Source organism: Crotalus tigris, unplaced genomic scaffold (assembly GCF_016545835.1).
Source record: "Crotalus tigris isolate CLP2741 ecotype Arizona unplaced genomic scaffold, ASM1654583v1 scf7180000024427.8105951120:4207309, whole genome shotgun sequence".
Lineage (NCBI taxonomy): Eukaryota > Metazoa > Chordata > Lepidosauria > Squamata > Viperidae > Crotalus > Crotalus tigris.
This window is the reverse complement of record NW_024100595.1, coordinates 3,094,551-3,117,981: the sequence shown is the minus strand read 5'-3', so window position 1 is coordinate 3,117,981 and position 23,431 is coordinate 3,094,551. Positions and strand designations below refer to the sequence as shown.

At 43.7% G+C, this 23,431-nt stretch overlaps 1 protein-coding gene across 3 annotated transcripts in view; it reads left to right on the top strand.

Moving 5' to 3' along the window:
• BCKDK (branched chain keto acid dehydrogenase kinase) overlaps window positions 1-22,409 on the top strand; it is a 46,858-nt gene extending 24,449 nt beyond the window's left edge. For all 3 annotated transcript variants that reach the window (XM_039330376.1, XM_039330378.1, XM_039330377.1), the window contains 8 exons: window positions 2,773-2,820; window positions 4,258-4,377; window positions 5,318-5,416; window positions 9,763-9,836; window positions 11,715-11,843; window positions 16,211-16,300; window positions 19,662-19,823; window positions 21,312-22,409. In XM_039330376.1, the coding sequence (XP_039186310.1) occupies window positions 2,773-2,820; window positions 4,258-4,377; window positions 5,318-5,416; window positions 9,763-9,836; window positions 11,715-11,843; window positions 16,211-16,300; window positions 19,662-19,823; window positions 21,312-21,456 (867 nt within the window). In that variant the 3' untranslated portion in view covers window positions 21,457-22,409. The remainder of the gene's footprint in view (window positions 1-2,772; window positions 2,821-4,257; window positions 4,378-5,317; window positions 5,417-9,762; window positions 9,837-11,714; window positions 11,844-16,210; window positions 16,301-19,661; window positions 19,824-21,311) is intronic.
• Window positions 22,410-23,431: the final 1,022 nt, after the last annotated feature.

The window sequence follows — 23,431 nt, the reverse complement described above, 5'->3', positions numbered from 1 at the left end:
TATATAACAAGGATCTCATTACCTGCTTTTTCAAGCAACTATTTCTCAGAGCCGCAGGGCTGGTAGTCCTCGATTTACAGCTACAGTTGGGACCAGAATTTCCATTGTTAAACAAAGCAGTTGTTAATAGCAGTAGCAGTAGCGCTTAGACTTTGATACCGCTTCACAGTCCTCTCTACGTAGTTCACAGAGTCGACATATTGCTCCCAACAATCTGGGTCCTCATTTTACCGACCTCGGAAGGATGGAAGGCTGAGTCAACCTTGAGCCAGTCAGAATCGAACTGCTGGCAGCCGGCAGTCAGCAGAAGTAGCCTGCAGTACTGCATTCTAGCCACTGCGCCACCAAGGCTCAGTTAAGCGAGTTATATCCGATTTTACGGCCTTTATTGCCCCGATTAAGTGCCGTTGTTAAGGGAATCACATGGTCCTTAAACAAATCCAGCTTCTCCCATTGATTTTGCTGGTCAGAAGCTGGCTGGGAAGGTCGCCAATGGCGATCACATGACCCTGGGACACTATAGCCATCATAAATACGGGCTGGTTGCCAAAAGCACCCTAATTCTGGTCATGTGATTGGGGGATGGTGCAAAGTGCCAGGACCAGTCCTATCTCTGAATGGTCACTAAATGAATGGCTGCAAGTCAAGGGCTATCTGTAATGCAGAATCAAAGAGAAAAAATTTTTTGCCCGTGCACAGTTACGCAGACAGGTTTGGAGACCTTTGACCTCTGTTTTAGTGACAATTTTGTCTTTATTCCCAAATCTCGGTTCCGATGAGAGTCGGAACTGAGGATTATTTCAGCAGGGAAGATATTCCTTGGATGTTGCTTCCATGGCAAGGGCTGAAGTTTGGGAAGCAGATGCTACATTCTCTCTGCCTTTACAATGAAGACAGACGGGGCTTTTCGCTAACAGGAAGAAGAGTCGACTCACTCACTGGGTTACAGATAGTCCTTGACTTAATAATAATAATAATAATAATAATAATAATAATAATAATAATAATAATAACAATAATAATAATACTTAACAATTGTCGATAAGAAAGACAAAAAAGTCTGGATAGTGGACGTGGCAGTGCCTGGAGACAGCAGAATAGACGAGAAAGAACTGGAGAAGATAACAAAATAGAAAGACCTACAAATAGAAATAGAAAGACTGTGGCAAAAGCAAGCAAGGGTAGTACCAATAGTCATAGGCTCCTTGGGTGCAATCCCAAAACAACTGGAGCACCACTTGAACACCATTGGCATTGACAAATTCGCTATTAGTCAATTGCAAAAGACGGCCTTATTAGGAACTGCTTCCATCCTGCGACGATATCTGTAATACCATCAAACATCCACATCTGCCTATCCCAGGTCCTGGGTAAGGACTCGATAGGTAGACAAAATGCCAAATCCAGTCTGAACATCTGGCTGACTGTGCGATGATCGATAATAATAATAATGTTGGAAGGGACCTTGGAGGTCATCTAGTCCAAGCCCCTGCTCAGGCAGGAAACCCTATACCATTTTGGACAAATGGCTGTCCAGTCACTTTAAAAACTTCCGTTCGTTTAGCTATCCTTTTGGAGTTACAACAGCAGTGAAAAAAGTGTCTTACGACCATTGCAGCATCCCCATGGCCACGCAATCAGAACCCAGGTCCTTGGCAACCGGCATGCGTTTCCGACGGTTGCCGTGTCCCAGGGTCACGGGAGCACACCTGCCGCTTTCCCAGCCAGCTTCCGAATAAGCGAAGTCCATGGGGGAAGCCAGATTCGCTTAGTGACCTCAGGATTCAGTTGATCAACTGCAGTGATTCATTTAACGATCGTGGTATAGGAAAGGTTGGAAAATCAGGTGTGACTCACTTAACAACGGCCTTGCCTAGTAGGGGAGATTCTGATCCCAATTAAGGTTGTAAGCTGAGGACTACCCATACAGGGAACTTAAGAAATCAATGGCTTACAGCAGGGGTCTTCAAACCTGACCACTTTAAGACTTGTGGACTTCAACTCCCAGAATTCCCCAGCCAGCCATGCTGGCTGGGGAATTCTGGGAGTTGAAGTCCACAAGTCTTAAAGTGGTCAGGTTTGAGGACCCCTGGTTTACAGCCTAGCTTACTCTTTCTTGGAGGGTGAGGTTTTGTGGGAACAAAAATAGTGGTAATAATAATAGTAAAAAAATGATAGGAATAACTGATCAAATAACTGGTTCTATTGCTTTCCCCAAAGGGATTTGATGGCCAGAGTCTTCCCTTGAATATCATTTTTCTTCAGTGTGCTGTACTGGATTCTGCTTCCATTCAACAATGGCTAGAAAACTAAACTGTTTGCCTGGTCACTTGCACATTTTTAACTTGCTAGTTCAGGGCTCCTCAACCTTGGCAACCTTTAGACTTGTGGACTTCCAACTCCTGGAATTCTGGGAGTTGAAGTCCACAAGTCTTAAAGTTGCCAAGGTTGAGGACCCCTGTGCTGGTTGACGTGGCCTCAAGATTTCATTTTCCCTCAGAGGCAGCATTATAACACCAGTGACTACTGTTTTTACAGCAGCCCTTCAGTGTAGGCCATTAGATGTCCCCGAACGCCATTTTGTGAGCTGCTCCGAGCTCTCAAGAAAAGCCCCTGTACATCTCACCATGGGTCTCTCTCCCCTTGCGTTTAACCCACTTCAGTTCTTTCTCAAAATCTAATGGGAGACTGGGAATTTTGAGAGCGCACATTGCATGATTTTGTTGATGGCCCTTCTGCGTCACTCATTCCTGCCCTCTTTTCTATTTTCAGCACGAGCTTTACATCCGAGCCTTCCAGAAACTGAGTGAATTTCCTCCAGTAAGTATCGTTGGAAACAAAAATGTTTATTTTTGCCATTGTGAAGTGCATATACATTCTCCAGCTCATCTACCCTTTCATGAAGTTTCAGATTGTTCATTGACTCCCCACAACATTTATTATATGAAATTAATTTAATAATTATTACTTTAATTAACAACTCACATTCTTCTGTATTGCCAGTTCTATAGAGATGTTCGCCACAAGTTGATTATACCTCTTTTATTTAAATTTCTAGGGAACTTTAATCATTTTTATCTGCACTGTCTGTGAAAATAATAATAATAATAATAATAATAATAATAATAATAATATCCCAGGTCCTGGGTAAGGACTCGATAGGTAGACAAAATGCCAAATCCAGTCTGAACATCTGGCTGACTGTGCAATGATCAATAATAATAATAATAATAATAATAAAGTTGGAAGGGACCTTGGAGATCATCTAGTCCAACCCTCTGCTCAAGTAGGAAACTCTATACCATTTCGGACAAATGGCTGTCCAGTTTCTTCTTAAAAACTTCCAATGTTGGAGAATTCACAGCTTAATTAACCAGGTTGTTGCACTGGTTAATTGTTCTAACTGTCAGGAAGTTTATCCTTAGTTCTAGGTTACTTTTCTCCTTGATTAGTTTCCATCCGTTGCTTCTTGTTCTGCCTTCAGGCGCTTTGGAGAATAGCTTGACTCCTTCTTCTTTGTGGTAGCCCCTGAGATATTGGAAGACTTCTATCGTGTCCCCCCTCGTCCTTCTCTTCATTAAACTAGACATACCTAATTCCAGCAGTCATTCCTTATATGTTTTAGCCTCCAGTCCCCTAATCATCTTTGTTGCTCTTCTCTGTACTCTTTCTAGAGTCTCAACATCTTTTTTACATCATGGTGTAAAATAATCAAGGCAAATTTATTTCTCTAAAAGTAGCCAAATTTTGCTACATGATGTATAAAGCTTTGCCCACAGATGGTCGCTAATAGTTTGTGGGGTTTTTTTTTTTGTTAGTAGGGGATAGTTTTGTGTTGTTCATTTTATTGATTGTATTTTTATTGCTCCGTGACTAAAATAAAATTGTGTCTGTCTACTGTAATTAATAGTACTAATAATAGTAGTTAATAATAACTACTTTCCCAATAATAATGGTATTGGCTCTTTGGGGTCAATATTGTCCACTCTGGGGAATCCTGTCTTATATCCATGAGAAGAAACAGCATATATATTTCAAAATAGATTAAAAAATAGCCGCCCAGAACCACTTGATAGTGGTATCGGCAGCCAATAAATTTAATAAATAAAATAAATGACATTGGTTAAATTGAATTGTATTGTTGGCTTAAGACCCTGACAAATTAAACAAGTCCCCCCCCGTTTTAGACTATGTTGTTCAGTAGCCCCAGTTCCCTCACTGAATGCTTTCCCTCCATCTCTTCTTCTGTGTTAAAAGATCAAAGACCAAGAATCAGAGGCCCAGTACTGCAAACTGGTCCGACAGCTTCTGGATGACCACAAGGACATCGTCACACTGCTGGCGGAGGGCTTGAGGGAATGTCGCAAACACATCCAGGTAACTGGGAGGATGTTTGTCCAAGTTGGTGAAGCTGTTGGGCAACAGCCAAAGAAGTCCGTGGTTGAAGGCCTTATTTTGAGAGGGATGGAGATAAGGCTGTCAAAATGTCAGGAGATTGTGAAGTCAAGAGGTAGCTTCTCCATTACCAATGAAAAGACCCTTCTTCTCAGAAGGATGTTTGAAAGAAATCCCCAAAATCTTCCTCCTCATGAAAACGGGTGTGTTTACTTCAAGTGGGAAATAGTTGAATTGATGGGATTCTTGGAAGTCTATCCAATAAACTGGATTTTCTTCTCAATAAAACTTCCATAAGAATTGGGCTTGAAAGCCCCTTCATATGTAGATGATGCCTGATAGGAGTTTAGAAAAGTTAGACCAGGGGTCTTCAAACTTGGCCCTTTTAAGACTTGTGGACTTCAACTCCCAGAATTCCTCAGCCAGGCATGCTGGCTGAGAAATTCTGGGAGGTGAAGTCCACAAGTCATAAAAAGGCCAAGTTTGAAGACCCCTGAGTTAGAGCAATGTTTCTCAACCTTGACAAAGGGTGGACTTCAACTCCCAGAATTCCCCAAGCCAGCCATTCTGGCTAGGGAATTCTGGGAGTTTGAAGTCCATCTTTGTCAAGCTGCTAACGTTGAGAAGCGCTGATTAGAGAATAAGTTTGTGAGGAGAGACTATTTATCCAAGCCTGCTCCGTGCTACAAAACCTTTCCGATTTCACTCCTGTCGCTATAATCATCTGAACCACCGAGTTAATTTTGGGGAAATGGATGATATAATGCAGGCAGCTCTTGGAGGGAAAAACATTTCAATCCCACTTGCGCAATTTGTTTAACAGCAAATGCCCCTCAAGGGGAAGAACATTTGAGGAAGGTTGAGTGGGAGGAAAGGTTTTTCAGTTGCTTTGAATCTCAGAAGCTCTCCTGTTTCTTTCCAGGACGAGAAGGTGATCCGTTCCTTTCTGGACAAGACCCTCACATCCCGTTTAGGCATCCGGATGCTGGCTACTCACCACCTGGCCTTGCATGAGGACAAAGTACAGTCTTTCTTGAATTGAACTGAGATTTTATGATCAGGAAAATTAGATCTGAGTTGCAGGAGTCAGAACCTCTCTGTTAGTAAGCTAAGCTTGATTTTGATTCACGTTTTTGAGGGGTCTGAAGCTGTTCTCCCATCCAAGCCAGCATTATGGCTCAGCCCTGTAATAGCTTTTTTTTCCAAAAGGTTTTTCTTGGCCTTGGATTGGGGAAAAAAAATCCTTTAATCTAGGACTGGCTGCAAACATGGTGTTTTCCTGTTCAACCACACTTTCTCCAAGGTTAAAAAACAAAACAAAAACACAAGCCTTGTGACTATCCCCAAAAGTGCTTTTTTTCAGAAGGTCCATGGACTTAGTTTTTCCTTGAAGAAGTTTCGCTTCTCATCCAAGAAGCTTCTTCAGTTCTGCCAGGTCACAGGAAGTTGGCAGCACCTAGCCAATCTTGGTTGATCTTGGCAGCTAAGCCAGATTGGAGGGGAGGCCACTAGGAAATCTTAGGACTGTAGTAGGCCAAAACAAGAAGACAAAAACTGCTGGAAGAAGTAGTAGAAACTCACCTTTGCATTGTTGCCAAGAATACCCAGATGAAGTCTGGTTGATTCAAAGTTTCTTCCTTTTTTAAAAATTCACATTGCTATTCAGTCTTCTCAAAGTAAACATGTCCTCAAACAATGTTCCACAAAGTTTCTCGTTTCTGATCATCCCTACTGACCTTCCTTAAATCTGTGCCATTTGCCCTAATCCTTCCCATGCTGTGGCGCCCAGACTGTCACAAATTAAATTAGAAGTATTATTTTCCTGATTCGGAAATTCTGTCTCTTTGGACACCTCCAAAAGTATTGATAACAATGAAAGGAATTGGTCATTTTCAGCAGTCTGCAGACCTTTTCAGCAATGAAGAATTCAGAACAGAGGTGGATTTTGAGAAGTACAGAAAACAAAGTTGATTCTGAGGGCAGTTTGAGAATAGGGAGGAAAAAAAGTGAAATTCCAAGTTCATAGAAAAGCATGAAAAATCAGAATAGAAGAGAGAAGAGCAAAATAAATAAGAAAAAAAATGATGTATTTTTTCCACTGTTCCAAGCAATTTTTACAACTTCTTCCGCTATGTCAACTTTCCATTCTTTCTGCAGGAAAATTTATCTGTCTTGTAATGTTTTCTTCTAAGGACTTTACTCCTCCTGCACTTCTATTATTTATTATTTATATGGAATGGAATGGAATAGAATAGAATAGAATAGAATAGAATAGAATAGAATAGAATAGAATAGAATAGAATAGAATAGAATAGAATAGAATAGAGCTGGAAGGGACCTTGGAGGTCTTCTAGTCCAGCCTCCTACTCAAGCATGAGAACCTATAGCATTTCAGATAAGTGACTGTCTAGTCCAGTGGTTCTCAACCTGTGGGTCGGGATCCCATTTGGGGTCGAATGACCATTTCATGGGGGTCACCAAACCATGCTGTCCGCCATTTTTTTCCTTTTTCCCTAGCTGTCCTACTCCCTCTTATTGGTGGCCACACCCACTTGGGGGTCACCACAACATGGGGAACTGTATTATGGGGTCACGGCATTAGAAAGGTTGAGAATCACTGGTCTAGTCTTTTCTTAAAAACTTCCACGATTTCTGGAGGCAAGCTGTTCCACTGGTTAATTGTCCTCACTGTTAGGAAGTTTCTCCTTAATTCCAGATTGCTTCTCTCTTTGATCAGTTTCCCACCATTGTTTTTTGTCCTACCCTCTGGAGCTTTGAAGAATAGTTTGACACTCTCTTCTTTGTGGCAGCCCCTCAAATACTAGACTACTGCTATCATGTCACCCCTGTTTCTTCTTTTCTTTAGACTAGCCAAACCCAAGTCCTGCAGCCGTTCTTCATATGTTGATCAAAATTGGTTACAGTATTCCAGGTGTGGTCTTATTAGGGTTTTATAAAGAATTACTAATACTTTGTATCATCTTGATTCTATGCCTCTGTTTATACAACCCAGGATTGTATTAGCTTTTTTGGCTGCTGCTGCACACTGCTGGCTCATGGTCAAGTGATCGTCCACTAGGACTGCAAAGTCCCTCTCACAGTTGCTGTTTTTGAGCCAGGTCTCACCTAATCTGTACTTGTACTTTGATTTTTTCCTGCCTAAATGTAAAACTTTGCTTTTCTCCACATTAAAACTCATTTTGTTGGATAGGACCCATTGTTCAAGTTTGTCAAGATCTTTTGGATCCCGAGCTTGTCTTCTAGGATGTTGGCTATTCCTGCCAGTTTAGTTTTATTTCCTTTTATCTCGTTTCTTCTTTTCTATTTTTCCCCCAAGATCTATTCTTCACAGTACATAATGACTTCTTTCATCCCTGACTAATTCTCTCAGACTTCATGAACAATCAGATCAATTATGCCTTTAGATATATATTCATTTCTTTGTCTTGTGTACCTGTGAATAGAACAATGTTTATTTGTATTACGTATTCTTTGTCATTCTGATTCATTCATGCAGCTTCAAATGGCCCAGTCACTGTTTTTTTACGTCTTTACTCTTTTTCTCATCCATTGATTCATATCATCTAACAGAATAATTTTGCCTCAAGTTCTTTACTTCTTAAGAATGTTACACAATTTCCCCACAATTCAAGTTCAGTTGCTCCATTATCATCAATCTCTGGAGCATAATTTGCTTGTCTCACTAATCTAAATGTTTGTTTTCAGGCCAGCCACAACAACCTAGATAACATCAGCTGTTATGTACTGGCATATAATTTAGCCTTTTCATTCATAATCACACTTTTATCTTCATGCTCTTTCAGGTATTTCTCCACTTTACAAAATCAGGTCACCTTCATACAGCTCTATTATTTCCTTCCCTTTTTAGTTTCAGAGTCCCACAGCTAGCTCCCTCCCTCCCTCCATAAGGGGACTGGAAACCTCTTATAAACACATGAAATGGAAAAAATGCAATTATGAATTATTCTTCTTCTTGTGCCATATCCATTATCAGACGTTGGCAATCACGTTGGCGATCCTGTTTTTATCAGCAGCCGCACGAAAAAGTGCTGCTGAGTTTTGTCCCAACCAGTCCCTTAGATTTTGAAGCCACGATGTTCTTCTTCTGCCTGGACCTCGTTTGCCTTCCATCTTTCCCTGGAGGATTAAATGGAGTATGCCGTATTTTTCTGGGTGTCGCATCACATGTCCAAAATATTCTAATTTTCGTTTTTTACTTGTTTTGATGATTTCCCTTGGCTATCCCAGGTGGCTTATCACCTCCTCATTTCTGATCTTGTCAGCCCAGCTTATACGTAACAGCCGCCTGTAGATCCACATTTCAAATGCTTCTAGTCTCTTCAGGTGGCCTTCTGTCAGAGACCAACTCTCTACTCCATAGAGCAGGATAGAAAAAATATAACATCTGACGAGCCTGATTTTCAGTCTTAGGCTTATGTCGTGACTGCAGAAGACCTTTTTCATTTTGAAGAATGCTGTTCGAGCTTTCTCTATCCTTGTCTTTACTTCAGTGGTCATGTCCCAGCTTTCATGTAAATTGGAACCGAGGTCTGTGATCCTTTCAACTTTTTCTAGTGAATTTATTGGTGATAAATTGACGGGTTGTTTGCTGAGGACCCTGATCTTGGTTTTTGAAGATGTTAAGCTTCAAGCCATATTTTTCAGATATTTCTATGACTCAATTATGAATTAGGATTCTGATAATTTTAGAAAAAGAAACCCAGAGAATAGGGGGGGGGGAAAGGTGAATTTTTTTTTCTATATTCTGTGTTTCCAAAGAGTAAGAGATACTTTTGTAATCGTATTTATAGTTGCTGCAAAGGAATCCAGAAACTTCTTCTTTCTTTGTATTCTTACTGCGCTTTTGTTGTTCTTTTTTCTTTCTAGTTTCTGTTTTACATTGGCTTTTATGCTGTCTTTAAAACAATTAATAAAACATTTTTATATATAAAAAAGAAAGCACTATGGGAGGCATACCAAGAGAGCATCTAACAATGCAGTGTTCCCAGGGGCCCAAATTTGGGCAGAGTTCCTTGTTAGAACAGACTGATCAAACGTTCCTTCCTCCAGCAATAAAGAGAGTTTTAGATTCCTAAGTGACCAAGGAAGCAGACATTGTCTGGCGGGAGAAATTAGCAACCAGTCCTCAAGGTTTTGCTTTTGACTCCTCCGCCCATAGAACTTGCCTGCCCAGCCCAAAGTTTTTTAGTATTGGCTTTTAGATTTTGGCCTTGGGGTTGAGGGAAGACGGCTTTTAGGTTAAATATTTCATTGGGATGAGTGGTGTTAATTCCGATGCTGAAGCATCATTTTTATTGTTGTTATTATTATTGCATTTTCTTGCAGCCAGACTTTGTCGGAATCATCTGCACCCGTTTGTCGCCAAAGAAAATAATTGAAAAATGGGTAGATTTTGCCAGGTAATTTATTTATTGCTGTTGATCTGGTTTCACCCTGGTTATACAGGTAGACCACACTTGAGCTTAAAATGGATGTCGCTAAGTGAGTCATTTGATCAGAGAGCTTTGCCCCATTTTACGACCTTTCCTGCCACAGTTGTTAAGTGAATCCCTGCAGTTGTTACATTAGTAATACAATTGTTAGGTGAATCCGGCTCCCCCATTGACTTCGCTTGTCAGAAGCACGCAAAAGGGGGTCACGTGACCCCAGGACACTGCGCCCGTCACAAATGCGTCAGTTGCCAAGCGTCTTAATTCCGATCACATGATCATGAGGAGGCTAAAACCGTCCTAAGTCACTTTTTTTCAGGGCTGTTGTAACTTTGAACAGTCATTAGCTCCATCTAGTGGCCATACTAGGTAGTTCTTTTTTGTTTTGTTTGTTTAGGCTTTGTAGATTACAAGTAGTTCTCAACTTACAACCACTCATTTAGCGGCCGTTCTAAGTTAAAACGGCCCTGAAAAAAGTGACTTACAACCAGTCCTCACATTTATAACCATGCAGCATCCTCATTGTCACATGATCAAAATTTGGGGGCTTGGCCAAGGGCATATATTTATGATGGTTGGAGCGTCCCGGGATGATGAGATTGCCGCTTGCGATCTTCCCGGTTGGCTTTTGACAACTCTGGAGTCACTGGGGGAAGCCAGATTTGCTTAACAACCTCATGACTCACTTAACAACGGCAGTGATTCATCTGTGCCAAAAAGATCATAAAAACTGACTCTTGACCATCATCTTGTTAGCAACAGAAATAGTGGCCCAATCGTGGTCGTAAGTTGAGGACTACCTGTAACTGTTAGCTTCCCCCACCCTGCAATTCTTCTGCTAACTGCAGATCGGTCGGAATCATGCCATAGCGTCAAGCTTTAAATTAAAAGGCATTTAAACTCAATAGAAGCACAAAATAATCCCATAAAAGATGTTGAGTTGAATTTAAAAAATAAATTTAAAATTCGAACATTTGGACGGTGTAATCACTGGAGACCGATTAAAAGGTGGATCCGATTTGCTTATGACTATAACAGTGTTGGCGAACCTTTGAAAGACTGTGTGCCCAAACTGCAACCAAAAAGCCACTTATTTATCGCAAAGTGCCAGGGCTGCATCAGCATTGTAGTGCCCTGGGGGGGGGGCAGGGAGGTGCCTCTGATTGCCGCCTCTGGCACGCAAAAACTGGGGGCACAAAAATGGGCCACCGTGCTGCAAGGCGCAAAAATGGCCACTGCCGCACTGCGGGGTGCAGATACAAGAACGGGGCAGGGCTAGTGAGTATCACGCAGGCACTAGCCCTACCCTATTTGCAGCATGTGCGTGCTCACGGCCCCGTGCGCACATGCACGCATGTAAAATGCTTCCCCCTCCCTTTTCTTCCAATCCACCAATTGACAATGGTTGGTGACCTCTGCTCTACCACCTCTACTCAAGCTTGCTAGTCGGCCATTTCACCTCCTTTGTGCTGGGTGGGGCTCCTGCTCTGGGTGGTGGTGGGCCTGATGGACCTGCTGCTGGCAGTGGTGGTGCATGTGCCAACAGAGAGGACTCTGAGTGCCGCCTCTGGCACATGTGCCATAGATTTGCCACCACTGGACTATAACCTCTTCAGTATATGGGTGAGGATGGCATTGGTGCCTGATGACTGACAGAACGCTGCTCCTGTTCCATTAATCAAAGAGAGAAGAATCAGGAATGAACGCCAAAACTACGGGATTGGTTTAGTCAGCATGCCTGGAACGGTGGAAACTAATTGGTCTCTTTCTAGTGCAGGTTGTCCCCAGAAACATCACTTAATAAGAAACGTGAGCCTCCATTTTATCTCCTTTCCAATTTTTCCACAGGCGCCTGTGTGAACACAAGTATGGGAATGCGCCTCAGGTGCGGATCAATGGGCACGTGGCAGCTCGCTTCCCTTTCATTCCGATGCCCTTGGATTACATCCTTCCAGAGTTGCTCAAGAATGCAATGCGGTGAGTGCCGGAGCTCTGTTAGTGGGAGGGGGGGGTTGGACCTAATTTGGAAGATTTACCTGCATGAGAGGGCAGGAATGTCGAGGATGTAAACAGGCATCTGTCATGGATGGATATCACAAGGGAGAGTAATAATAATAATAATGATGATCATGATCATGATGATGGATATCGCGAGGGAGAGTAATGATGATGATGATGATGATGGATATCACAAGGGAGAGTAATAATGATGATGATGATAATGGCTATAATAATAATAAATAATAATAATAATAATAATAGTTGGAAGGGACCTTGGAAGTCATCTAGTCCAACCCGTTGCTCAGGCAGGAAACCCTATATCATTTTAGACAAATGGCTGTCCAATCTCTTTTTAAAAACTTCCAGTGTTGGAGCATTCACAGCTTATGACAATTGGGACTGGAGCTTCTATCACTAAACAATGCAGACATTAAGTGAATCACATCCAAATTTAGAACCTTTATGGCCACAGTCCTTAAGTGAAAATTAAGAATAGGATAGGATAGGATAGGAAAGGATAGGATAGGATAGGATAGGATAGGATAGGGACCTGGAGGTCTTCTGGTCCAACCCCCTGCTCAGGCAGGAAGCCTTATACTATTTCAGACAAATGGCTGTCCACTTCTTAAAAACTTCCATTGTTGGAGCATTCACTGCTTCTGGAGGCAGGTTGTTCCACTGATTAAGTGTTCTAACTGATTAGTTTCCATCCGTTGCTTCTTGTCCTGCCTGTCAGTTGCTTGACTCCCTCTTCTTTGTGGCAGCCCCTGAGATATTGGAACACTGCTATCATATCCCCCCTCGTCCTTCTCATCATTAAACTAGACATACCCAATTCCAGCAACCATTCATCATATGCTTTAGCCTCCAGTCCCCTAATCATCTTTGCTGCTCTTCTCTGTACTCTTTCTAGAGTCTCAACATCTTTTTTACATCATGACCAAAACTGGATGCAGTATTCCAAGTGTGGCCTTACCAAGGCATTGTGAAGTGGTATTAACACTTCACGTGATCTTAATTCTATCCCTCTATTAATGCAGCCTAGCACTGTGTTGGCTTTTTTGGCAGCTGCAGCACGCTGCTGGCTCATATTTAAGTGATTGTCCATTAGAACTCCAAGCTCCCTCTCACAGTTGCTACTATTGAGCAAGGTACCCCCTATGCCAGGGGTAGGCAACCTTGGCTCTTTTATGACTCGTGGACTTCAACTCCCAGAATTCCTGAGCCACCATGGCTCAGCTTGGAAACCTCTCCCTTTCTCCTCAGCATGGCCGGCTCAGGAATTCTGGGAGTTGAAGTCCACGAGTCATAAAAGAGCCAAGGTTGCCTACCCCTGCCCTATGCTATACCTGAGTGAGCAGAGGAAATCCCACATACGAAGGTGGCACTCAAAGAGAGTGCATAATAGTTGAGATTGAACCAGGTCTAAATTCTGAACCCTCCTGACAGGCAGGAAAGGTCAGGGCCACCAATGAAATTCCAATTAAACCAATTTATTACCAATCATGTCTAAGCATAGGAATCTACTCAACTAATGTTAGCACTATCTTGGCGTTAGATAAGGGCTGGATTCAAGAGAGGTTGGGCTAAGTCCACTTGTGGCTATGTAGGGGTACTAGGCTGGTTCCTCTTTTGACTTCACCCCCAGATTCTGCCACTCTTCCTACACATCCATCTGGCTTGCTTAACAGAACCATTATTTGATGGTTTCAAATTCTGGAATTCTTTAACACTACATTCAAGTAGTCTTAGACTTATGACTGGTTGTTTAAGGACCATTCAAAATTACGACAGTCTCAGAAAGCATGTTTCATGGCCCGCAAAGCACTTTTGGACACTGTAAAATGTTGCACCATCCCCCCTTCCCTGTGGATGCATGACTGCATTTGAGGCAGCGGCTTGCATTTACAACCAGCTGCAGAACCTCACAGTCACGTGACCACGATTTGCAATGATTTTTTTTTTTGCCAGGTGTTTGGCATTTTTTGTTGATTCAAGAGAATGGGTTTGCTTATCAACCATGTGATTCGGATTTACAACTGAATATTTTGCTTCATGAATGTCCTAAAACAGTGGTTCTCAACCTTTTTAATGCTGGGACCCCAACCGGTCGTAAGTCGAGGATTACTCAACCGGTCGTAAGTCGAGGACTACTCAACTGGTGCAGCACCGTTTGCAGAATGGGACTTTTGGCAGGCTCAGCAGGGCAGAGACAGCCTGGACAATTCCTATTGGCTTTTGAAAGCCAATAGAATTAGACTCTATTCAAGAGAGTCTATTCTATTGGCTTTCAAAAGCCAATAGAATAAAAGGGAGTAACACAGCTAAGGAAAAGGGGGAAAAAAATGGCAGACTGCGTTGTTTGGCGACCCCCATGAAATGGTCGTTCAACCCCAAATGGGGTCCCGACCCACAGGTTGAGAACCACTGTCCTAAAAAGAAAATGTCCTAAAAAGAGTTGAAAAATCACGCCCAGTCCTATGCTTGCCTCGATTTATGACGGCAACTGAATTTCTGGTCCCCACTGTAGTCATTAATTCCAAGATACATCCATCTTTGAGGGAGTGAGTTGAGTGCTACATCTTTTTCCCTGTTCCCTGCAGAAAAAGAAGATCAGCCTTAGGTGTTTAAAGAAACTAAGATCTTTGTGGCCTTGAATGAATATACATTTGTTTTCCTAAAGGTTCATTGATAGATGAGCTCTTTCTATTTTGCTGAGATTTCTTAGAAGAACTAGTTATAACCTAAGAAGAAAGGAGACAGTTGACTTAAAGCAAGGGTCTTCAAACTTGGCCCTTTTATGACTTGTGGACTTCAACTCCCAGAATTCCTCAGCCAGCGTGCCTGGCTGAGGAATTCTGGGAGTTGAAGTTCCCAAGTCATAAAAGGGCGACGTTTGAAGACCCCTGACTTAAAGGAAAGAGCCAATTTGGGGGCTCTATCTTGACTGCAGAACTATCATTGTGGAATTTGAAAAGAGCAATAGAAGCTCCAGCGTTGGAACACTAAAGCATTCAACAGTATAGGTAGTCCTCGACTTACAACCATTCATTTAGTGACCAAAGTTACAACGGCACTGAAAAAAGTGACTTAATGAGAGTTTTTACCCTTATGACCACTGCAGCATCCCCGTGGTAACGTGATCAAAATTCAGACACTTGGCAATGGGAATGTATTTATGACGTCCTGGGATCATGTGATCACCTTTTGCAACTTTCTGATAAGCAAAGTCAACGGGGAAGACAGATTCACATCACAATTGTGTTACTAACTTAAGAACTGCAGTGATTCATTTAATAACTGGCAAGAAAGGTCATAAAATGGGGCAAAACTCACTTAACAACTGCCTTGCTTAGCAACAGAAACGTTGGGCTCAAAATTGTTATTGTAAGTCGAGGGCTCCACGTAAAACATTAAAAAGTGGTTAGCTTTTTTCCCCTCAGAAAGTCTGAGCTTCTTGTTTCTGTTGACATCATCATCATCATCATCATCATAATAATAATAATAAAGTTGGAAGGGACCTTGGAGGTCATTGAGTCCAACCCCCTGCTCAGCAGGAAATCCTACACCATTTCAGACAAATGGCTGTTCAGTCTCTTCTTAAAAACTTCCAGCATTCACCGCTGCTGGAGGCAGGTTGTTCCACTGGTTAATTGTTCTAACTGTCAGGAAGTTTCTCCTTAGTTCTAGGTTGCTTCTCTCCTTGATTAGCTTCCATCTGTTGTTTCTTGTCCTGCCTTCAGGCGCTTTGGAGAATAGTTTGACTCCCTCTTCTTTGTGGCAGCCCCTGAGATACTGGAACACTGCTATCATGTCCCCCCTCGTCGTCCTCTTCATTAAACTAGACATACCCAATTCCAGCAACCGTTCCTTATATGTTTTAGCCTCCAGTCCCCTAATCATCTTTGTTGCTCTTCTCTGTACTCTTTCTAGAGTCTCAACATCTTTTTTACATTGTGGTGACCAAAACTGGATGCAGTATTCCAAGTGTGGCCTTACCAAAGCATTGTAAAGTGGTATTAATACTTCATGGGATTTTGATTCTATCCCTTGATCTATATATTTTCTGGATAGGGACAAAGCACCTTAGAGACGATCAAGGTTGAAAGAGGTGACTTCCCAAGAAAGAAGGGAAGGATGAAAACCAGTAGTAAGAAAAGAAAGAGGTAGAAAAAAAAGTCGTCTGTTAGCATACTGCTTTGAAATAATCTATCACATTCTGAGCTTACATTGCAAGCTTTTTTTTAAAGTGAAATTGTTAACTTCGCTTTTTTCAAATCCTTGCCATCAGCTGAAATGCTGTTTTAATGGAATAATAGCTTCTTGGCTTTTGATTCTTTCAGCGCTACTATGGAATCTCACCTGGATACCCCATACAACGTGCCAGACATTATCATCACGATTGCCAACAATGATATTGACCTCATCATAAGGTACGCAGCCTTTGCTGTACTATTTGCACATCTATGTACTATTAAATCTCTCCTGTCTTGTCTATGGGAAACTTTAACAGGGCAAAAGAGCGCATGGTAGGGCTACAGTTTTTGAACCAAGGCACCTGAAATTGGGTTATCGTACAGATTGCATCCAAATCTAGGACCCATGAATCCTGTGGAATTGAAATTTGGCAAATTTTGTAAAACAGTTTACCATAAAACATGTAATAATGTCGTAAATCATTCCCTGTGATCAACTGCTGATTGTTAACTGTGCTTTGTACAGCTCTGAATATCTGCTTGAATATTTAAGAACTTTTCCAGTGTAGACAATGGACTAGAACAGTGGTGGCAAACCTATGGCACGGGTGCCAGAGGCGACACTCAGAGTCCTCTCTGAGGGCACACCTGCCGTTGCCCCAGCCTTGCCTCCCCCCACGACCCCCTCCTCACCAGCAGCCCCCCTGGAGGAGGGTTGCCCCCAAGCATGGCCCACACGGAGCAGCGCAGCCAAGGACATGGCAGCCAGGCAGCGTAGAAAAGACTCTGCCCTCACACCCCATCATGCAGTTGATGCTGTAGGGCATGGGTGTGGCCGCCATAGCGCTGCTGGGCTGCCTGGGTGATCTGCGGTGGGCCCTGGAGGCAGTGAGTGGTCCTATGGGGGGGCAGAGCAGGGGCGAGGCCAGTTTTTGGGCACTCGGTCTCTAAAAGGTTCACCATCACTGGACTAGAAGCTCTGTCATTGTTGTAGACCTTGAGGAATCTGATGAGGAAATATCTCTGAAACGACAATCCCAACAGTTCATGGGTTGTCTAATCTCTACTAAAGGCTTAAGGTGGCTACTGATGCCTGCAGTCTTCATGGGAACTCCCAGAATTCCCAAGCCGGCATGGTGGCTGAAGAATTCTGGGAGTTGAAGTCCACAAGTCCTAAAGTTGGCAAAGTTAGACATCCCTGCCTTAGAGACCCGATATAATGATAACTTGTGAATATACGGTTATTCAAGCCCTACTCTTGAGGTTGACTAGGTGACTATCTCCATGATAGGGAGAAATACGGCAAGTATTTTTATTTATTAGTAATGTTTGACTTCATCTTTCTGCTTATTCTAATGCTCAGAGTGGATTCTTAGAACAAAAGCTACAGAGCACTTCCCCCCCCTTTAATGAGATAAATTAAATGGAACAAAGAGAGCAGAAACTGGATGAGCCTTCTTAGTGAGGGCATTCCGTAGCCCACAGGTCAGCAACCTGCGGCTCCGGAGCCGCATGCGGCTCTTTTAGCCTTCCCCTGTGGCTCCCAGCCTCCTCTGCCATTTGGAGACAGAGACAGAGAGAGAGGCACTTGCGCTTCCCTGCTTCTCTGTCTGTCTGTCTGTCTGTCTCTCTCTCTGTGTGTGTGTGTTTGTGTGTGTGTGTGTGTGTGTGTGTATGTGTGTGTGTGTGTACAAGAGAGTGCACTCACAGTGTTCTCCAAGGAGCTGAAAACCTTATTGGGCGGAGCTCCTCCCTTTGCTGCATTTCTGCAGGAAGCAGGAAACAGGAAGCAGAAAGGACAGGAGAGAGCTAGCTAGCCTAGCTATACTGACTCAGGAATTCTGGGAGTTGAAGTCCATGAATCATAAAAGAGCCGAGGTTGCCTGCCCCTGAGCTTGTTGGAGAACAGCTTGAAGCCAGCTTGCCAGGTGAGCAGCAGATAGGAGAGGGGGGGTGGGAGAAAGAGAGAGAGAGAGAGAAAGGAAGAAAGAAAGAAAGAAAGAAAGAAAGAAAGAAAGAAAGAAAGAAAGAAAGAAAGAAAGAAAGAAAGAAAGAAAGAAAGAAAGAAAGAAAGAAAGAGCGGGGGGAAGAGGACTGGCAGACCAAGGCCAGATAGAGAGAGAAGGAGGGAGAGAGACAGAGAGAGACCCTTTTGACATCTAAAATGAAGATAACACTGTATATATCCTTTTTTACCTGTGTGTGTATGTATGTATGTATGTGTGTGTATGTGTATATGTATATGTATGTGACAGGGTGCACATTCAAGGTAAAAATCTCCTCCCCCTGTCTCTCTCCATAGCTAACAGAGTGGGAAAGAACCTGTGGCTTAGAGGTTATAACAACTGCCTAACATGCAGATAAGCCCAGGTTCGAATCTCAGAAGAGTAAGTCTGGCTGAAGAGAGTTAATGGAACTCGAAATAGCTATACCAGTTCTCTCTTTATTCTTTGTTAGCAACCTAAAAATGTAAAATGATGTCGCAGTTGGCGACTGCTGCTTGTGGATGGCTCTAGATTGAGCTGATACAGACAAAAGAAAAGAAAAAGAAAGAAGATTTCTTTCTCCCATATTTGGGCTGACAGGGTGCACATTCAAGGTAAAAATCTCCTCCCCCTGTCTCTCTCCATAGCTAACAGAGTGGGAAAGAACCTGTGGCTTAGAGGTTATAACAACTGCCTAACATGCAGATAAGCCCAGGTTCGAATCTCAGAAGAGTAAGTCTGGCTGAAGAGAGTTAATGGAACTCGAAATAGCTATACCAGTTCTCTCTTTATTCTTTGTTAGCAACCTAAAAATATGTATGTGTATATATATATATGTTTTCTGAGGTTTTTGCGGGTGTTTGTATGTAGGTCTTTGGTTATTCATGTTTTCTCCCACGTAAAATTAGAAGTGTCTTGGCGATGTTTCGACGAAGTCTCATTCGTCATCTTCAAGAGGATGAGGAAGATGAAAGGAGGAAACAGCTACAATCACACATTGCTCCTAGAAGCACGAAGCCGAAAGCACCAGCCTGAAGATGACTAATGAGACTTCGTCGAAACGTCGCCAGGACACTTCCAATTTTACGTGGGAGAAAACCCGAATAACCAAAGACCTATACACATACACACACACACACACACACACACACACACACACACACACACACCTCTAATAAAGGTAAAAAAAGGATATATGCAGTGTTATCTTCATTTTAGATATCAAAAGGGTTTTGCGGCTCCCGGTGTTTTGTTTTTGGTGGGAAATGGGTCCAAGTGGCTCTTTGAGTGTTTTGGGTTGCCTACCCCTGGACTAGATGACCTCCAAGGTCCTTTCCAACTTTATCATCACCATCATTACTATTATTATTATTATTATTATTATTATTATTATTATTATTACTACTATTATTAGGGAAGCATTTCTAAAGGTGTGTTTCAATGCACTCTGCCCCAGGATCTTGTCATATGCTGTTCCCGGTTCCATATTTTGGTTGATGTATTCGGTGTTTTCAGTTAAGCTGTAATCTTATGTGCATTTTATGGAGGTCAAACGAAGGTATTTGGAATAAAATTCCTTGGCTTCTTCTGCATGTCTCTCTTCCTGTTGGCAGGATTTCAGACCGAGGAGCAGGCATCCCTCACGATCATGTTGACAAGGTCACCGATTACCACTTTACCACGGCTGAAGCGAGCACTCAGGACCCCCGCCTGAACAGCGTCTTTGGGAACATGGTGGAAATGGGGAACAGTGCCCAGTCGGGCCCCATGCACGGGTGAGCACACTGCATAGAAGGAGAAGGGATGTCTTTGGGATAATCCAGACGCCATAGGCCACACAAAAAAAAGGTTGCAAAATCAGATCTGGTCATGGGGGACCCGCTTGATGACTGTCGCGACTGATGACTCAGTTACGGTCGTAACTCAAGGACTACCTGTATAGTCATTGCTCAGTAGTTTGGTTGCATTGGAGTGGGGGGTGGGGAGAGGGCTTACCTTTCTTGAAGGAGTGACACCCCCCCCATGGAGGCTTCCTCATCTCCTACTGTAATAGGTGGGCACGCAAGTCAGTCTGATGCACAATGAGGCTACTTTGCTGTGAATAAGCCATATAGGGTTCTTAGATCAGGGCTTTTCAACCAGATTGCTAGCTTAAATATATGTGCTTCAGTGCGCAAAAAGTCCCTATAATCATTTCTACCTATTGTCTCACTGCTGTGTTATGTCTCCATTTCTCACTCGGATGTTGTAAAGAATCATTTTGCTAAAAATAACAACTTTCCAATCAGTTGCTAAAATAATTTAGTCATAGACATAATGTACAAGCCTGTTGAATTTCACTTCCAGATAATTAACAGGGTGCACAAACATAAATCCTATATCAGTTACAGACTGGGTCTGTACTGGAGTAACTATATCAGCTCATTAAAGCAGGGCTTTTCAACCAGTGGTACGGGTACCACCTGTGGTACATTGGCACCTGGCAGGTGGTACGTGACCATCCTACAAAAATGGTAGCGGGGGAGGGGAATGAGCTGAACTGGTGGCAGCACCGCACAAGCCTGAGTGAGAGATGGATGGAGCTGCAGGGCTGTCAGGGCTCAGCGGAAGCGCCAGGATCAGCACCAGGCTCCAGCTGGAGCTCAGTGCTGATTCTGGTGCTTCTGCTGAGCCCAGAAGAAGCGCCGATCAGCTGGAATGTTGCAGCATCTCCAGGGTCTTGTGATTTACATTCAGATGCTTGGCAACTGATTCATATTTATGATGGTCACAGTGTCCCAGGGTCATGTGAAGTGACCAAAACCTGCTGCAACCACCCAGCAGACGAAGGGAATAAAAACTAAACACCCTCCCACCCCATCCCCGCTGCCAATCCTCAACAGAAATGCTCACAACAATGAAAACCTCGAACAGGAGGAAGAGCGCCACCGGGCGGGTGGGCAGGCATCTTGCTCGGCTGTGACTTGGGGGGGACTTTTTTCAGTGCCATTGTAACTTCGAACAGTCACTAAGCGAGCTGTTGTACCTTTTATCATTTTTTCCTTTTTTTGGGGGGTCATCAAGTTTTTGACACCTTGCTAGGTGACTGGTGATACTCGGATATTGCCATATCATAAGTGGTACAATGGGTGAAAGGGTTGAAAAGCCCTGGTCTAAGTGGTGTCTGTCTCCTCCAAAAACTGGCCCTTGAAGAGAGGACTCTGCTACTGACAGTTCTTGTAGAGTTTGAAACCTTCCATCCTTTTTAATTCCCTCTTCCACAGGTTCGGCTTTGGCTTGCCAACGTCCCGGGCTTACGCTGAATATCTAGGTGGTTCCTTGACCCTCCAATCCCTGCAGGGCATTGGCACAGATGTCTACCTCCGTCTCAAACACATCGATGGCAAAGAGGAGAGTTTCCGCATTTAGAAAGACACCTTCCTTGCTTCCGGAGAAAGCTTTTAATATCCCCACACACCAAACCCACGTTGGCATGGATTCCACCGCCGTTTTTCTCATCTGGATTCCTAAGCATCTGCTGTGCTCCCCTCACGAGGCACTTTGATCCTTTGGGACACCTAGATGGGGTGAGAAAGGAACAGAGGGCTTCCTCTCCCGCGTGGTTGCTGTTCAGTACACCGCTTCCTGGTGCATCCTCTAGTCCTGCATTGGTGCATCTTCGGTGGCCCTTGAGGGGCCTCTGGAACCCAAGCAACCCAAAACATCTCCCTCCCTCCCATGTGGAAGTACTCAAGGCCACCAAGAGCATCCGAGCAAAGCAGTGTTGTTTCTCCATCATGTTCTTCTTGCACACTGCCAACCCCACCTTGTGGCCTTGTCCCAACCTCCTCTGGTTGACTTTGGACGCATTTAAAGATGCATGGCGAAAGGAGGTGTCCTCCCTCACACGTTCCACGCATGGATCCCACCACGATGGCCACTCAGCACTTCTTCATCTCTGTGGATGGGCTCTGATGACAGGATGGGGCATCTGAAGAATCCTCCCTTGCTATCATCTAAGATTTGGAGGCGGGTTTTCTTCTTGGGAATCAGAATCTACCTGTCGGTCGGCAAAGAGACTTTTCATGGTGCGCCACAGTGAAAGATGATGGCTTGGGGGGGGAAATACGACGTGGCCCCCTTTTGCAATCCAGGCTACGGATTCCGCAAGGTTCTGCCTCTTCCCGAGGGAACGTATTTCATTGGCACTTTTCCTCTCTGCCCTTGATCTTACGGATGTCACTTAGCTGACTATTAAATCCAGAATAAGAGTTTGTTGTCTGCTCTTCCCTTTTTCCTCTCCATTACAGGGTGGGGATTCGAAATGAAAAACCATGATTTCCCGCTACAATACTTAAATAAAAAAAAGTGCGCACTCAAAACATCCAGCATGTTCATCTTTCTTTGAGGGATACCTGTAGCTATCACTGTGTAAATTTCGGAAATGGAAATCTCTACGGATGTAAAACATGTTTTATTGTTCACGGAGGTGATAAATGAAACTTTCTGGAGGACGCAGCTCACCTGCAGGACTCATACACACGTATGGTGTGTACTTTTGTAGATCCTGCTATGACATAATTAACCATATTACTATAGGTCAGTGATGGCAAACCTTTTAGAGACTGAGTGCCCAAATTGCAACCCCAAAACCACTTATTTATCGCAAAGTGCCAGGGCTGCATCAGCATTGTGGTGCTCGGGGGGGGGGGCAGGGATGTGCCTCTGAGTGCCACCGCTGGCACGCAAAAACTGGGGGCGCAAAAATGGGCCACCGTGCTGCAAGGCGTAAAAACGGCCGCTGCCGCACCGCAGGGTGCAGATACAAGGTGCTGCACCACGCAAGAACGGGGCAGGGCTAGTGAGTTTCACGCAGGCACTAGCTCTGCCCCATTTGCAGCATGTGCATGCTCGCGGGCCCATGCGCGCATGCACGCATGTAAAATGCTTCCCCCTCCCTTTTCTTTCAGTCCACCAATCGACAATGGTTGGTGACCTCTTCTCTACCACTGCTACTCAAGCTTGCTAGTCAGCCGCTTCGCCTTCTTTGTGCTGGGCGGGGCTCCTGCCCTGGGTGGCGGTGGCGGCCTGATGGACCTGCTGCTGGCAGCAGTGGTGCATGTGCCAACAGAGAGGGCTCTTGAATATTGCCTCTGACATGTGTTCTATAGGTTTGCCACCACTGCTATAGGTAGTCCTTAACTTAAAACCACAACTGAGACCAGAATTCTGTTGCTAAGCAAATTTTGTTGCTAAGCAAGTGAGTAGCTAAGTTGCTAAGTGAGTAGCACCCAGTTTTATGACCATAGCCGTTAAGCAAATCACTGCAGTTGTTAAATGAATCATGCGGTCATTACGCGAATGAGGCTTTGTCAGAAGCCGGCTGGCAAGGTCGCAAATAGCG